Genomic DNA, 15,716 nt, shown 5'->3' with positions numbered 1-15,716 from the left:
GCCTACTTTATGTTCGTGGACTAACAACATTCGAGTAAAGGACATACTGAACTGGCATAAAAAGAAGTATTCGGAAGGCTATCAATATGATGAACTTGGATAACATCATCTACCTCAATAAAAGCCCATCTTATAGTTAGTTATAGTGGAACACCGTTAAAATCACGCTGTACTCTGGGTCAAACCCATACATTTCACAAAACTCAATTTTAACAATGTGAACTCTCAATTGCCTTCTACAGGGGTGTCCAAACTTTGAGCTAGGAGGGCCGCATTTGATAAAGTGAAGGGGCCCGGGGGCCAATAGTTTATTCTGACATTTTTTAACCACCGTATTTTTAATAAGGCGGACTGGATTATAAGGCCCACCCTCATTGAATTTTTTATTTTAGAAATTATTCCATATATAGGGCGCACTGGAGTAAAAGGCGCATAAAATAGAAGCTATACTGCAACAAACTAAGGTTGACTCGGGTTGCAGTATGCATCCGCGCCAATAAACAATGAGCCCTCTGTAACCAATCGCGTTTCTCAAACAATCTCCTATAAAAATGATCGGAACGGACTAAAGTTCGATCTAACGCATTGGTACTGCTTACCTGTGTTTCCCTTCCATATCGATCCGTAAATTTACTCAAAACATTAACGGAGCAGCCTATTTAGAAATGAAATAGCCTCGTGCTATCATTATAGCATTAGCCACCCGCAGACTCCCATGAGCCTCAGCTCGCAGACTCCCTTGAGCCTCAGCAAAGTGTCGTGGCAGCCCCCCGTAAACAATCACGTTTCTCAAACTCTCTCCCATAAAAGTGACCGGAACTGACTAAAGACTGATTTAACATATTGGTACTGCTTATTTATGATTGCGTTGAGTCGTGCTACAAGTACGGCAGGCAGGTTCTGCTTGACATCGGCAAAAGCGAGTTTTGTCGAGTTCTGGACTTTGATGCGGGAACATCAAAGGAGCTCGGACTGCTACGTCCTGAAGCGTCGCCGGGCTCGTCTGCTATTCCTCCCCCGGTTGGGAAGCGTCGAAAGCGGTGTGCGAGGAGGCTGAAGAGGGGCAAACGCGGGGGCGTCCGGGCCAGGCTGGCGGCCAGCCCTGCTCGCCCGGCCGTGCCTTCCATTCTTCTGGCGAATGTTCGATCGCTGGACAACAAAATGGATTACATTCGCCTGCTGCAATCTACAAACCGGACAGTGCGGGACTGCTGTGTGCTCGTGTTCACTGAGACTTGGTTGACTGTCAACATTCCGGACTCTGCCGTACATCTGGAGCGGCTAGCGTGCTATCGGGCGGACCGGGCCATTGTACAAGGGGGGAAATCTCGTGGAGGTGGAATATGCGTCTACATCCGTGACGAATGGTGCCGGGACTCTGTAGTGGTATGCAAGCACTGCTCGCCACTGGCGGAGTTCGTGATCATTAAGTGCCGTCCTTTTTACCTGCCAAGGGAATTTACCGCGATTCTGCTAGTCGCGGTTTACATCCCGCCTTCCAACATCGAAGGCGACAGGGTCGCGGCTCTTAGTGAACTGTACCAGGCTGTCAGTGAACAAGAGACAGCGCACCCTGACGGTTTCACCATCTTCGCTGGGGATTTTAATCATGCTAACCTGAAGTCTGTTTTTCCGAGGCTTCACCAGCATGTTAATTTTCCTACGCGTGGCGACAGCTTCCTGGACCGGGTCTACTCTTCGCATAAAGGAGCTTTCAAAGCTGCCCCCCTCCCCCATCTTGGACTTTCTGACCATATCACTGTTATGCTTTTGCCCACATACAGACAAATGGTGAGAGCGTCCAGGCCGGTTCGCAAGCAGGTACGGGTGTGACCTGAGGGTGCCTCTGATGCACTGCGTGACTGCTTTGGCTCTACTGACTGGGACATGTTTAGGAGGGCTGCCACTTGCGACGATCGGACAGACATTGAGGAGTATACTGACTCTGTTTCCTCCTACATCAGGAAGTGTATTGATGATGTGACTCTCTCAAAATCCATCGTCACTCGGGCTAACCGGAAGCCATGGCTGACAGGGGCTGTCTTCAGGCTGCTGAGGGCCAGGGCAAAGCCTTTAGAGCAGGGGATGAGGCTGGCTTGAGGACTGCGAGGGCCGACCTGTCCCGGGGCATCAAAGAAGCAAAGAGGGCGTTCTCGTGCAAAATTACCGCCCACTTCAAGGACAGCAGGGACGCACGGAGCCTTTGGCAGGCTGTTAGGATCCTGAACTCGCTCCCCCGTTCTGCGTAGCGTCCTGTACTTTTACTGTCTGAACTGTCTGAATGCACACTGGCTCTTATTATTTATTATTTGTTATTACTCTTATTTATTGTTTGTGCCTTTTTGTTTATGATGTTTTTTACTTTTGCGCTATGCTTGCTGGCTCCGTTATTTATTGTGTTATCTGTTTATTTATTATTTATTCATCACTCTTACTATTGATTGTTTGAATTTTTGCCTTCTTGTTTTTATATTGTGTCGCGTACATGTATGTCTGTCGTGTTATGTGTCTCGTCACTGTGGGATAGAGAAAAACGTAATTTCGGTCTCTTTGTGTGTTGTGACATGTGGAGAGATTGACAATAAAGCTGACTTTGACTTTGACTTTGATATTGATCCGTAAATGTACAGTCAAACCTCGGTTTTCAAACGTCCTGGTTCTCGAACAAATCGGAAATCAAACAAAAAGTTCGAGATTTTTTTGCTTTGGTTGTCAAACAAAATTCGAAGGTCGAACCTCACGAGATGAGCCGGGAGGACCCGAGAAAACCCAACCGCGTGGCCCAGATGCCAACTGACTCCGTTCGTTATTGTATTTTCGTTACTTTGAGGATTGTATTAAACCATAATCATGCCTCCAAACAAACCAAGTGGGAGCAGTAAAGCCATCCTAAAACACAAAAACGCTCTTAAAGAAATGCGACAGAGCGCCCGGCGCACTGCGGTTGCGCGATCAGACCAAATTAAGCTCCCTGCGCAGTGAGGTCCACTTAATTTTGGAAAGTACATCAGGACTTTAAAAATATTTTCTAAATTTCAGCGACGGCTCTGTCACAATAATGCGACCAGCGCGGTTCAGTTGCGCGCGGCGCGCTATGGTTGCGCGTTTGGCGGTGCGCTGCAGTTGCGCGATCGGACAATAATGTGCAAATGAAAAAATGCTTAAAAAAGGCATTTTTTTTAGTCTTGGAACGGATTAGAATTTTTTCCATGATTTGTAATGAGAAAAATAGATGCGGAATTCGACCGATTCACTTCTCAAACCGCCTTCTGGAACGGATTGTGGTCAAAAACCGAGGTTTGACTGTATGGCTTTTTTTTTTTACATGGAAATTGTTAGTCTCTGTCAAAGAAAGTAGACTCGCACAATGTGGGAAAGTCAGTTGTTCTCGTTTGTAAGAAAATCTTTTCCTGTTTCTTGTTAATGTAGCGGAATAGGATGATCACTATTTTTGCTTGGCGCTTCAGACAAGAGGCAATGAAAATCAAAAGCTTTGCACAATAATACACAATAATAAAAGTTGGTCACATTTTGTTAAAATAAGCCTTATTTGGCCTAAAGCTGACATAGGAGCCAGCCAAACATACTACTTCCCACCGCATGTTAACTGGGACAAACTAATGGTTAACATCACTTGATCCCATAAACGTACAATCTGGTTGGACAAGCGGAAAATGGTAACAAAGACAGTTGATCATATTTGCTTCTACGAATATACAAATGTTGAGAGTTCCACAATAATTTGCAAAATTGCAGTCAGCTACCCATTTTTATGCCATCACAGCAGCAAAATAAACAGATTAGTCATTAATGTCAGACCTGTTCTCCAAGTCTGGCATGGTTAGGTTCCGACTGATGAAGCACATCTTCAAACTCATGACCTTCCTGTCTTTGGAGGAGCTGTGTTCAGGAGATCCAGCTTCCTCACTGCCATTGTAGCTCTGAGACTGTGGCCAAAGCTCATTCCATGTCAAGTCAGCCACCAAGGAAAGCTTCTTGAATAGTGGTGAAACCTCACGAATGTACTTTACTGTGGAGGCAAAACAGAGATTGAAAGCATAAACATTAGTCTGGGTGCCTCATTAAAGTAAATAATTGATTTTAGCAACCCCTCACAATTTAAAGTCTAGATTCTATAAAAACCCAAGGTCTGTGTGGCCTGCCACGCTACTGTACATTAATTTTTGTTTTAATTGACTGTATTCAGTTGTATCATTGTTATATGTAAATCACTTTGTTACAGCTGTTGTGAAATGTGCTAGATAGATTGTTAGGGTTGATAGATTATTTTGATCGTATGTTTATGTTAGAATGTAGACTATAATGATTAACCAAACTTTTCCTGCTCTCACAACGCAGTAAAATAAAGTAGTTGCATCCTCTGCTTGATTGACCAGCTGCAGAGGAAGCAATCTAAGTTGTTCTGTTTCCCCTAACGTTGTAAAACACCCCTTGCTCTGATTTGACCAGAGGCCAGGGGTTCACCAAACCTGTCCACTCTCACCCCCACCCTGTTTTCTCTCAATAAATACTCTCTTGCAAAAATCCAGTCAGACTTCGTTCGAACATCGCTGTACGCACAGTGACGAACGATTTCTCCACTTGCAAGTGCTCAAAGGGCATACTGTCTCCCGTGCGATTCTGGCAAATAAGTAAGAGTGAGCACCACTCTAACATAGATAGTTGTATTTTATTGTATTTAATGTTGCAGGCAAAACCTTAAAACGCCTCAAAATGCTTAAAACAATGAAATTTATTAACTCTTTGTATGCCAGCGCCGAGAATACTCGTCATTGACATTAATGACGCAGGATCCCATCGATGAGTATTCTCGTCAACTTATTTTTTATTTTATTAATGGGTAGATAAGACACCTGGTCACCTCTCCACTTAAAATCAAGTCTTTAGAGCATTGTAGTGGTTAATTCTGACCACTTGATGGCAGAGTTGCTGGTTCATAAAGACCTGCGTGAAGCTGGCCCCCCACCCCACGCAAAATTTAAGGAAAATGGTTTGTTTCGTTTGTGCTTCGTTTGTGCTGGTTTGTGCCGTAAAAAAATGTGTTTGTGGTGAAACGTTTTTATAATTATGAGAGATTAATTTATAGGTCATCCAGAGTTCACCCAGCCCCCCATCTGCTCCAAAACGGTACCGTTCGTTTGTGCTGCAAAAACTTTTGTTTGTGGTGCTACCGTTTCGTAGATATTACACATGTGATTTCTAGCGATGAGGTCACCCAGCCCCCCTTTTTTTGCCAAATGGACCCAAAATGGTACCGTTCATTTGTGCTTTGTTTGTGCTGGTTTGTGGCGTGAAAATCTTCATTCAGCTCAAAATTGGCTGGAAATTTAGGGGTTGTCTTCTCTAAAATCGCTTCACATTTAAAGCGTTACCAGTGTTGGGAAAGTTCATTTCCTACACAAACTACTTCAAAGTTCAGTTCACAAATTTTAAAATTAATCGTCTCAAAAAGGTTTATAGTTCTTTTCTTACCCCAATCAAAACAAAAGTTGCTTCGAGCTATTATCCTCTGGCATTTTGTCATTGTTTCCACCCATTCCATTCACACCAGTATCCATCCAGCTGCTCTCACCGTACAATCTTGAATGTAAGAGAAACATCATGGCGAGCAGAACCAAAGTGAGTCATGGTTGCGCACGAATCTCCTGTTCACGGTGGTCCTATACACTATATTAAAGCTTTATAAACCAGGGCTGTGAACTCGGTCGGATTTTTGCTCCGAGTCCGAGTCCGGCCTCTTCACCACGAATCCGAGTCCGAATCCGGCTGTCCATTTTTTCTGTTAATTCATGTGACTGCTTAGTCTTTATTCAAGGCTAATTTAGATCAAAATCTAAATAATTACAACAGTTTTGTGATGGCTTTGTCTTTATTAAACATATAAACGAATACAATAAACAGATACTTTCAAGTTTTAATCATTAATTACACCATTGTAGCTCAGACATTTATCTAAACACAAATAATTAGTGACGACCCCACAACTATCGAAACACATCAATGATATAAGCTGGGTGACATAATCGTCCTTGACATTGGTACATAATGTAAACATTAGCCTAAGTGCAACGCAACGTGGGCGCATTGATCGTAACTTACGCTCCGTTTCCACCCCAAATCTAGAGGCAAAACATTGTTCTCTCGGTGCTCCCGGGTTCTTCCATCTTGGCTGCGCGCGGGGCATTGTGGGTCTTGTACGTGCACGCAACAACTTAATTTGTCTTCATAACAAGCAAGCAGGGCTGTGGAGAGTATTCCTACGCGCATTCTCAGCCGCATGATGAAAATAAAATCGAACATATTTTTTTAATTGTCGGACTCGGTGGACTCGGTCAAAATCAGCACCGAGTCCGAGTCCGGCAAAAATGACCGAGTCCGACCGAGTCCCCGAGTCCGAGTCCACAGCCCTGTTATAAACGCTCCCCCATACTTTTACGCGACATAAACCTTTCTCATTCCTTTAATAACCATTCCCACACTGTTCTGTGCATGTATTTTAACTTTACAGTAAATAAAAGAACAAACACATCATATTGTTACGTGTCCCGACTCCTGCATTGGTTGGTGTCACGAGTGGCCGCACCGGCCGCTTGGCCACGCCCCCCTATCACCGTAATCACCGTCACCTGGCACTGGCTCATCAGGAGCGTCCAGTCGCTCTGCACTTGGCTGTACTGTCCGATCATTACAGTACAAGCTGACCAACACCATGCAGCCAGCGAGTGATCAGAGAGCATTGTCCCGCCTGAAGCGAGCGGAGACCGTGGTCAGCAGCCTGTCGGCCGATCTCTGAACCCTGATTGAAATGGGCCAACAACAGCAACAACTGGAGCAACAACAGCAGCAAATAGAGTACCAACAAGTAATGTCTCAGGTCCTGGGCAGCCTCCGAGCGCTGTCAACCCATAATCCACCCGTCCACGCTGCTACGGTTGCGCCCGCACTCTACTCCTACGCCCCCCGCCCGATCCCAGAAGCCAGACGACTCGTTGATGTTCTGGAGCCCTGTCTAGGCAACATTGAGAAGTTCACTCCAAGTACGTCCGGGCTTTCGTGACAAACTGCCGCATCATGTTCGGCCTTCCGCCAGTCACATTCGCTTCCAAACCAGCCAAGGTCGGGTTCGTTTTGAGCCACCTCACGAGCGAGGCACGGCTGTGGGGCCTGGCCGAGTACAAAAGAGGGTCCTCGGCATGTGACGCGTTCGATGCCTTCGCGGAGGAACTGCTTCGGCTGTTTGACCTGGGTTCCGTCACCGAGAACGCAGCCGAGGAGCTGGCGACGCTGCGCCAGGGTAGTCGCTTGATGGCCGAATACGCCCTAAAATTCCAGACGTTGGCAGGAAGCAGCCGTTGGAACACCCCGGCCCTGGTAAGCACCTTCCTCCAGGGGCTCGCAGACTATATGAAGGACGAGATGGTGGCATACGATTGCTCCCAGACCCTGGAGGAGGCATTCAACAACCAGAGCGTATGAATATTTGGTGGTCCCGTTCGGACTGACCAACACCCAGGCCATCTTCCAGGCCCTCATCAACGACGTGCTAAGGGACATGCTAAATCAGTTCGCAATTGTATACTTGGAAGACATTTCAATTTTTCCCGTTCGCTTCCCGAACACAGCAAGCATGTCAGAGCGGTTCTTCGTCGCCTTCTCGAGAACTCCCTGTTTGTGAAAGCGGAAAAATGCGAGTTCCACGCCCCTTCAGTCAAATTCCTCAGCTACGTGATCAGAGCGGGGTCCATCGAGATGGATCCCGAGAAGGTGACGCCAGTCACGTCATGGCCCGTGCCGGAGACACGCAAAAGACTGCAGCAATTTTTGGGCTTCGCAAACTTTTATTGCCGCTTCATTCGCGGATACAGCACAGTTGTTGCCCCTGTCACTGCTCTCACCAAACTTGCCTCTCCTTACAAATGGATGGAACCAGCGGAACACGCATTCGTTGAGCTGCGGCGTTTTACGTATGCCCCGATCCTTCGAATGCCTGATCCCAAGAGGCAATTTGTGGTCGAGGTGGACGCCTTTAACGTGGGCATCGGGGCGGTGCTGTCCCAGCGCAGCAGCCAGGACAATCGTCTCCATCCGTGCGCTTTCTTCTCTCGCCGCTTGTCATCCGCAGAGCGAAATTACGACATCGGCAATCGGGAACTCCGCGCAGTCAAGCTGGTTTTGCATTGGCTAGAGGGCGCCGCCTCACCGTTCATTGTTTGGACAGACCACCGTAACTTGGAGCACCTACGATCGGCTAAAAGAATGAATGCCAGACAAGCTCGGTGGGCTCAGTTTTTTTACCCTTTTAACTTCTCGCTCTCCTACAGGCTGGCTTCCCGCAACACAAAGGCAGACGCCCTGTCTCGTGTGTTTCTTGGAGAGGAGGAGGAGCGGGGGCCGGCTCCCACTATCCTCCCGAGCTCTAATCGAGACACGGCCCTTTCATGGGAGATTGAGCGCCGGGGGGAGGCTGCCTCACGCGATCAACCCGGCCCCAGCAATTGCCTGGAGGGCCGCCTGTTCGTCCCAGAAGACGACTCACGTCGTGCCTGTCATTCTGGGGCTGCCCGCACAAGGTATGTGGTAGCCCAGCGGTTCTGGTGGCCCACCTGGAAAAAGGACGTCCGCGATTACATTCGGGCCTGCCCCATCTGTAACCGCTGCAAGGCATCTAATCGGCCTGCGGCCAGGTTGCTCCAATCTTTCCCCGTTCCCCAACGCCCCTTGTCTCACCTGTCAATCGACTTTGTCACGGTCCTTCCGCCCTCGGAGGGCAACACGGCGGTTCTTACGGTTGTGGACCGCTTTAGCAAGATGGCACATCTTATTACCCTCTCTAAGCTCCTGTCGGCGACGCAAACGGCGTCCATTACGCTGTGGGAGATTTTTCGTCACCACGTCTCCTGCAGGACATCGTGTCGGATAGAGTCCCACAATTCACCTCCACCTTCTGGGCAGAATTATGTTGTCTCCTCGGCGACACGGCCAGCCTCTCCTCTGGGTTTCATCCGCAATCCAACGGGCAAACAGAGCACCTGAACCAGGAGCTGGAGATCAGCGTGGGTGAGCCAAACAGCTCCCCTGGGTGGAGTTTGCTCATAATGCCCTCCCCAGCTCAGCCATGGGACTTTCGCCTTTCCACTGCGTCTTTGGATATCAACCGCCCTTGCTCGCCCACCAGGAGCGTAGTGCTGTGTGCCCGTCTAACCTGGGTTGTATTTGCCGCTGTCACCGGGCCTGGGCAAGAGCGCGGCTCCGGTGTACAGATGTGGGACAGCGAGTGTGGGTCTCGACGCGGAACTTATCATTACGCTAGGGATACCGCAAGTTGGCTCCCCGCTTCGTTGGTCCGTTTCCAATACGCAAGGTGATCATCCCGTCTGCCGTCAGCCTGCGCCTTCCAGGTTCTATGAGGGTCCATCCCACGTTCCACGTCTCTCGTGTGAAGTCCGAATTTGAGAGTACCCTGCTCTCGGCGTCCGCTGCGTCCCCACCCCGGCTTGTCGAGGGGGAGCCGGTCTACACCGTCCTCCGGTTGCGACGACGCGGCCGTGGGTTCCAGTACCTCGTGGACTGGGAGATTTACGACAACGCGCACCGCTCCTGGGAGCCAAGCCTTCACTCATCACGGAGTTTCACTGCCGGCATCCGGATCAGCCCAGTCCTCGGTGGGGGCGCCAAAGACAGACGGAGGGGGCCGAGAGAGAAGCTGCGTGAAAAATTTGAAGAAAATAAATCTGTTTCATTTGTGCTCGTTTGTGCCGTAAAAAAATTTGTCTGTGCAGCAACGGTTTTGTAGTTCACCCAGCCTCCGATCTGCTCAAAATGAACCCAAAATGGTACTCTTCGTTTGTGCTGCAAAAACTTTCGTTTGTGCCGCTCCGATTTCATAGATATTACACATTTATTTTATAGCGATGATGTCACCCAGCCCCCCATTTTCTTCCAAATGTACCCAAAATGGTACAGTTCGTTTGTGCTGCAAAATTTTTCGTTTGTGCTGCTACGTTTTTTTGGTTATGAAAGATTATTTTATAGGTCATTCAGAGTTCGCCCAGCCCCCCATCTGCTCCAAATGAACCCAAAATGGTACCGTTCGTTTGTGCTTCGTTTGTTCTGGTTTGTGCCGCAAAAACTTTCATTTGTGCTACTACTGTTTCGTAGATATTACATATTTATTTTACAGTGATGACGTCACCCAGCCCCCCATTTTCCTCCAAATGGACCCAAAATGGTAGCGTTCGTTTGTGCTGCAAAATTTTTTATTTGTGCTGCTACGGTTTCGTAGATATTACACATTTAATTTATAGCGATGATGTCACCCAGCCCCCCATTTTCCTCCAAATGGACCCAAAATGGTACCGTTCGTTTGTGCTTTGTTTGTGCTGGTTTGTGCTGCAAAAACTTTCGTTTGTGGCGTGCGGACGTGAAAAAGGCGGCTCTGTATGGGAGAGACGTTGAAGAGGAATAAAAACACCCTTGGAAACCAAAACTTGCCCCTCGTCGTGACTCGGAGCCGCAACAAATGTTTCGGATTTGTGTAGGGTACATTGTGACAGCAAACGAGCAGGTGATCGAGCAAGCGTCTGATACGAGAGCATTGCGGTCGTATGGAGCGTGTTTGAAGTGAACAGCAGAGACGAAAGGAACAAGGCAAAGTGTTGTGAAATAAAATATTACCTGTAATACGCATTTTGTTATTTGCTGATTGAAACTGCTAATTAAACTGTGAATTGAAACTAATAGGAAGAAAACAACTCTCGCTCTTTATATAGCTGACGTGTCTTGCGCATCCGTTCTGCGCATCGGATCCATAGTGCGCATGCGCAGTCATACTGCTTCCGTATGACGTCCGGTCCGCGATGGAGATTTAAAAACAAACAATATTTGAAAATAACACACCATCAAGGATTGCACCATCGCATCAAACGATGTGTCGTCAATTATGAATTTTACTGAGTAAGTGTGTTGGGCAGGATGGCTGAATGCGATGCGCGATTGACAACAAACAAGAAGAAAGTTGATTTCAAGTTTTATTTCGAGGGAGATTTGTCATGTCTCGTCCAGAGTTTTGCTATGTGTCTAGGTTGCCATAGTTTCTGTACGCGTCGCCCCTCTCTTCCTGTGTCACCTCAATCAATGTAACGTGTTTTGTATTTAAGTCCTGTCTGCCCCTCGCTCACCGTCGGATGATGTCATGATGTCTGTTTGGTTTCTGTTCCTGTCTTTGGTAATGTCACCCTGTCTTTTTGTTCCACGTCTTTTTCGGTCAGTCCTGTTGTTGGTTTTGTTGTACCATGATTTTCTTAAAAAAAAAAAATAAATAAATAAAAAAAAATAAAAGATTGTACCCATGTATAATGCGCACCCCAGATTTTAGGACAATAAATTAGTTAAATTTCGCGCATTATACACGGAAAAAAACGGTAGTACGTTTTAGTACGACTACTAAATTACAAGGTCGCATCGCTTCCCAACATTACGGTAACTGTAGTCAGGGGGCGTCACCGAATAGCTGTTTTACCCGCGAGGCTATTTCATTTCAAAATAGCCTGCTCCGTTAATGTTTTGAGTAAATCTACGGATCAATATGGAAGGGAAACATAGGTGTAAGTAGTACCAATGCGTTAGATCGAACTTTAGTCAGTTCCGATCATTTTATAGGAGATTGTTTGAGAAACGCGATTGTTTACACTTTGCTGAGGCTCATGGGAGATTGCGAGCTGAGGCTCATGGGAAATTGCGGATGGCTAATGCTATAACGATTGCTGCTATACGCGCGAGGCTATTTCATGTCAAAATAGGCTGCTCTGTTAATGTTTCGAGTAAATCTACGGATCGATATGGAAGGGAAACATAGGTAAGTAGTACCAATGCGTTAGATCGAACTTTAGTCAGTTCTGATCATTTTATAGGAGATCGTTTGAGAAACGCGATTGTTTACACTTTGCTGAGGCTCATGGGAGATTGCGAGCTGAGGCTCATGGGAAATTGCGGATGGCTAATGCTATAACGATAGCTGCTATACGCGCGAGGCTATTTCATGTCAAAATAGGCTGCTCTGTTAATGTTTCGAGTAAATCTACGGATCGATATGGAAGGGAAACATAGGTAAGTAGTACCAACGCGTTAGATCGAACTTTAGTCAGTTCTGATCATTTTATAGGAGATCGTTTGAGAAACGCGATTGTTTACACTTTGCTGAGGCTCATGGGAGATTGTGAGCTGAGGCTCATGGGAAATTGCGGATGGCTAATGCTATAACGATTGCTGCTATACGCGCGAGGCTATTTCATGTCAAAATAGGCTGCTCTGTTAATGTTTCGAGTAAATCTACGGATCGATATGGAAGGGAAACATAGGTAAGTAGTACCAATGCGTTAGATCGAACTTTAGTCAGTTCCAATCATTTTATAGGAGATCGTTTGAGAAACGCGATTGTTTACAGAGGGCTCGTTGGTTATTGGCTAGTGGGTGCATACCGCAACCCTTGTCAACCTCAGTTTGTTGCAGTAAAGCTTCTATTTTATGCGCCTTATAGTCCGGTGCGCCTTATATATGGACAAAGTTTTAAAATGGGCCGTTCATTGAAGGTGCGACTTATAACCCGGTGCGCCGAATAGGGCGCAAAATACGGTAAGCCTATATGATCATTTTTTTAAATTACATCAGATGTAAAAAAGGTTCACCGCAACCTAAATACCTGGTGAGCCTATGTCTGTTCCAAAACATTAATTAATGCAACAATTAACGTTTTTTTTAGTTATGAAAGATTATTTTATAGGTCATCCAGAGTTCACCCATCTGCTCCAAATGAACCCAAAATGGTACCGTTCGTTTGTGCTTCATTTGTGCTGGTTTGTGCGGCAAAAACTTTAGCTTGTGCTACTACGGTTTCGTAGATATTTAACATTTATTTCATAATAATAATATCATAATTCATTAAATTTGTATAGCGCTTTTCAAAAACCCAAAGACGCTTACAGGGAACAAGGCAAAGACATACGTGGGGGAGGGGGACAGGGAAGAGACAATGGGATAAAATTAAGAAGAGGAAACCAGTTATGGGTAGGGGAGGTCATAGGCTTGAGAGAAGAGGTACCGTAATTTTCGGACTATAAGTCGCGTTTTTTTTCATAGTTTGGTTGGGGGGGCAACTTATGCTCAGGAGCGACATATATATGTTTTTTTTCACAAATTTTTACTTGATCATTAACACATCACTTACTTACAAGTATAGTTGACCATTTCACATGTTATTTTTAGTATAGTTGATCACTTCACATGCTTTGATATCTTTATCTTGAACATATTCAAAACATGAAAAATAGAGAGAAAAAATCAAAGAAAGTAATTAACACTTTAAAGCGCCATATCCTCTGGACATGTCCTTTGTCACCAGGATGACATAAAGGACGAGAAATTTGAACGATGGATTTAATGATTTGGAGTGACACAAATGGTTTGATAATATTGTTGTTTATGTGATAGTTATTTAAAATATAGTTTATATATCGTTGTATGGGCCTGTGGAATAATTTGAACTGCGGCGCGGCACACGGCATTGTTGACATAGGACGATCAATGGTGTGAGAAAAATGTATATATATGTTATCATGCGTTCTCTAATCAATGCTTTACCCCAATAGTACTACAATATATGCTTGCTGTTTGGCCTTGCTGTTTTTAGGATGTACCACAGAAGAGAGGTTACAGCTGGGTCAGACAGGACGCAGCTGACGACTCAGCAAAAAGAAGACATCTACCGAGACGGTTCCTTTCTAACAAAGACCACTTTGTTAGACAACATGCCTCATTGCTGTCTTGCACCCCAGATGAACCTACAAGTGACCATCATTGTCAGGGTTTTCCTAACTACCTTGATCGTAGGATTAGGTTGGAATGTATATAACCAGTAATAAATAACCTAGCTTGTCCCATCCTACACAATGTCGTAAAACTTCCCCTGCTATGTTTTAACTAGAGGCCAAAGGTTTTCTCTTCTGTATCCAGTCCACTAAAACTCCTCTTCCCAGATGTTCTTATCAGTATGTAAACACCTAGTGATTTTTCCTTACGAGGCAAAGCCCACATGCTTTCCACCTCCCCTTTAGGGGCTTTCTGTCTCACGATTGTGGGTAGGGCAAATCCAAATAAAAAGAGCGGGAATGTATACAGATATTTAGTGTAGTGAGATTGTTGTAAACTATCTGTACTGCACTCCTCGCGAGAAAAGACTTAATATTCTGTCTCACTTGTGGTTTGTTTGCTGTTGCTCTTAATAGTTATTCAGTCAGCGAATTAAACCTGACAGAAATTGGGGGCTCGTTCCGGGGTCTCGACACACCTGGCGGACTCTTTGACGCAGGCGAAAATCCTCGGCCGAGGTAAACAAAAGCCCTTTGACGGGACTGTCTCGATCAGTCCGGCTGGACACCGGGAGGGTTGACGAGATCTTCCGAGGAGAATCAGCAGACCGTGAGTAGGAATATTACCGTTTTTTTCCCATGTATAATAATTTAACTAATTTATTGTCCTAAAATCTGGGGTGCCCACTATACATGGGTACAAAAAAAAAAGTTTTTTTTTTTTCTTTTTTTCTCATACGGAGGTCGCCATTACAGATGTGCTTTCTTCTCTGCTGTTTACTTCAAACACGCTCCATACGAACACAATGCTCTCGTATCAGACGCTTGCTCGATCACCTGCTCGTTTGCTGTCACAATGTACCCTACACAAATCCGAAACATTTCTTCGCTATTGAGTTTGCTAGCGCATGCGCAGTGATACTGACCGGCAGAATAACATCCGGTTGTTCCCAAAGATGATCTCTTTTCTGAAATAATTTTACGTTTACGGACTTAAGTAGGAGTCAAAATTTGGGTACGTATTATACATGTGTACAGGCTTTTTTCCAGCATCAACATGCCATTTTTAGGGTGCGTATTATACATGGGGGCGCATTATACATAGAAAAAAATGGTAATTTTACTAAAAAGGAATGAATGAGCTGTGACAAGAGGTCACTTAAAACGAGCAGTGACAAGAGGTCACTTAAAGACCTTGAGAATTCTAGACCCTATCAAGTGCAATTAGAAACAGTTAAATTCCGCAGGGGCGGTGTGGAGCCCCCTAATTTTTTACGTTAGTTAAATTCCTCTGTTATTAGAAAACGCGCGTGGTATGCTTGTGTACGGTTTGACTGAGAGTGATCTCATTTGAGCGCTCCTCTATATAAACACACAGGATTGTAAACAGTGGCTTTGTGTGGGTGCAGAGGCAAGAACTCTCCGCTCCCTTCGGGGAGGTGAAAGGAGACTTACCACACATTGAACTTTTAACCACTGTCCTGTGAATAAAGTTGGTTTTAGGACACTGTAGGTGCCATTCAAACTACCAACTCCAAAATTTAGAAAAATAAACCATGGGAAACTTAAATACACCGTGTTCCAAATTATTATGCAAATGATATTTATCTCAGATTTTCCTAAATAGTCGATGCAAATGAGTCAGCATAATTTTCAAGTCATCAACCATTAGTTTAATGAATTCGAATGTTATTGAACAAACCTCCCAATGATAACAGAATTTTTCAAAAATAAAAAACTTAAAATGCACTGTTCCAAATTATTACGCACAACAGAGTTTTATAACATTTTATAGGTTGTTATGAACTGAAATGCTCATCTTTAGAATTTACA

General features: G+C 45.4%; 1 protein-coding gene across 2 annotated transcripts in view; it reads right to left on the bottom strand.

Annotated features, from left to right (window-relative positions):
- sntb2 (syntrophin, beta 2) overlaps positions 1-15,716 on the bottom strand; it is a 140,539-nt gene that overhangs the window by 98,638 nt on the left and 26,185 nt on the right. For both annotated transcript variants that reach the window (XM_061282206.1, XM_061282207.1), the window contains exon 2: positions 3,820-4,030. In XM_061282206.1, the coding sequence (XP_061138190.1) occupies positions 3,820-4,030 (211 nt within the window). The remainder of the gene's footprint in view (positions 1-3,819; positions 4,031-15,716) is intronic.

The sequence above is a fragment of the Syngnathus typhle genome, linkage group LG7 (assembly GCF_033458585.1).
Source record: "Syngnathus typhle isolate RoL2023-S1 ecotype Sweden linkage group LG7, RoL_Styp_1.0, whole genome shotgun sequence".
Classification (NCBI taxonomy): domain Eukaryota; kingdom Metazoa; phylum Chordata; class Actinopteri; order Syngnathiformes; family Syngnathidae; genus Syngnathus; species Syngnathus typhle.
The sequence above is the reverse complement of the archived record's forward strand: the minus strand, read 5'-3'. Positions and strand labels throughout refer to the sequence as shown.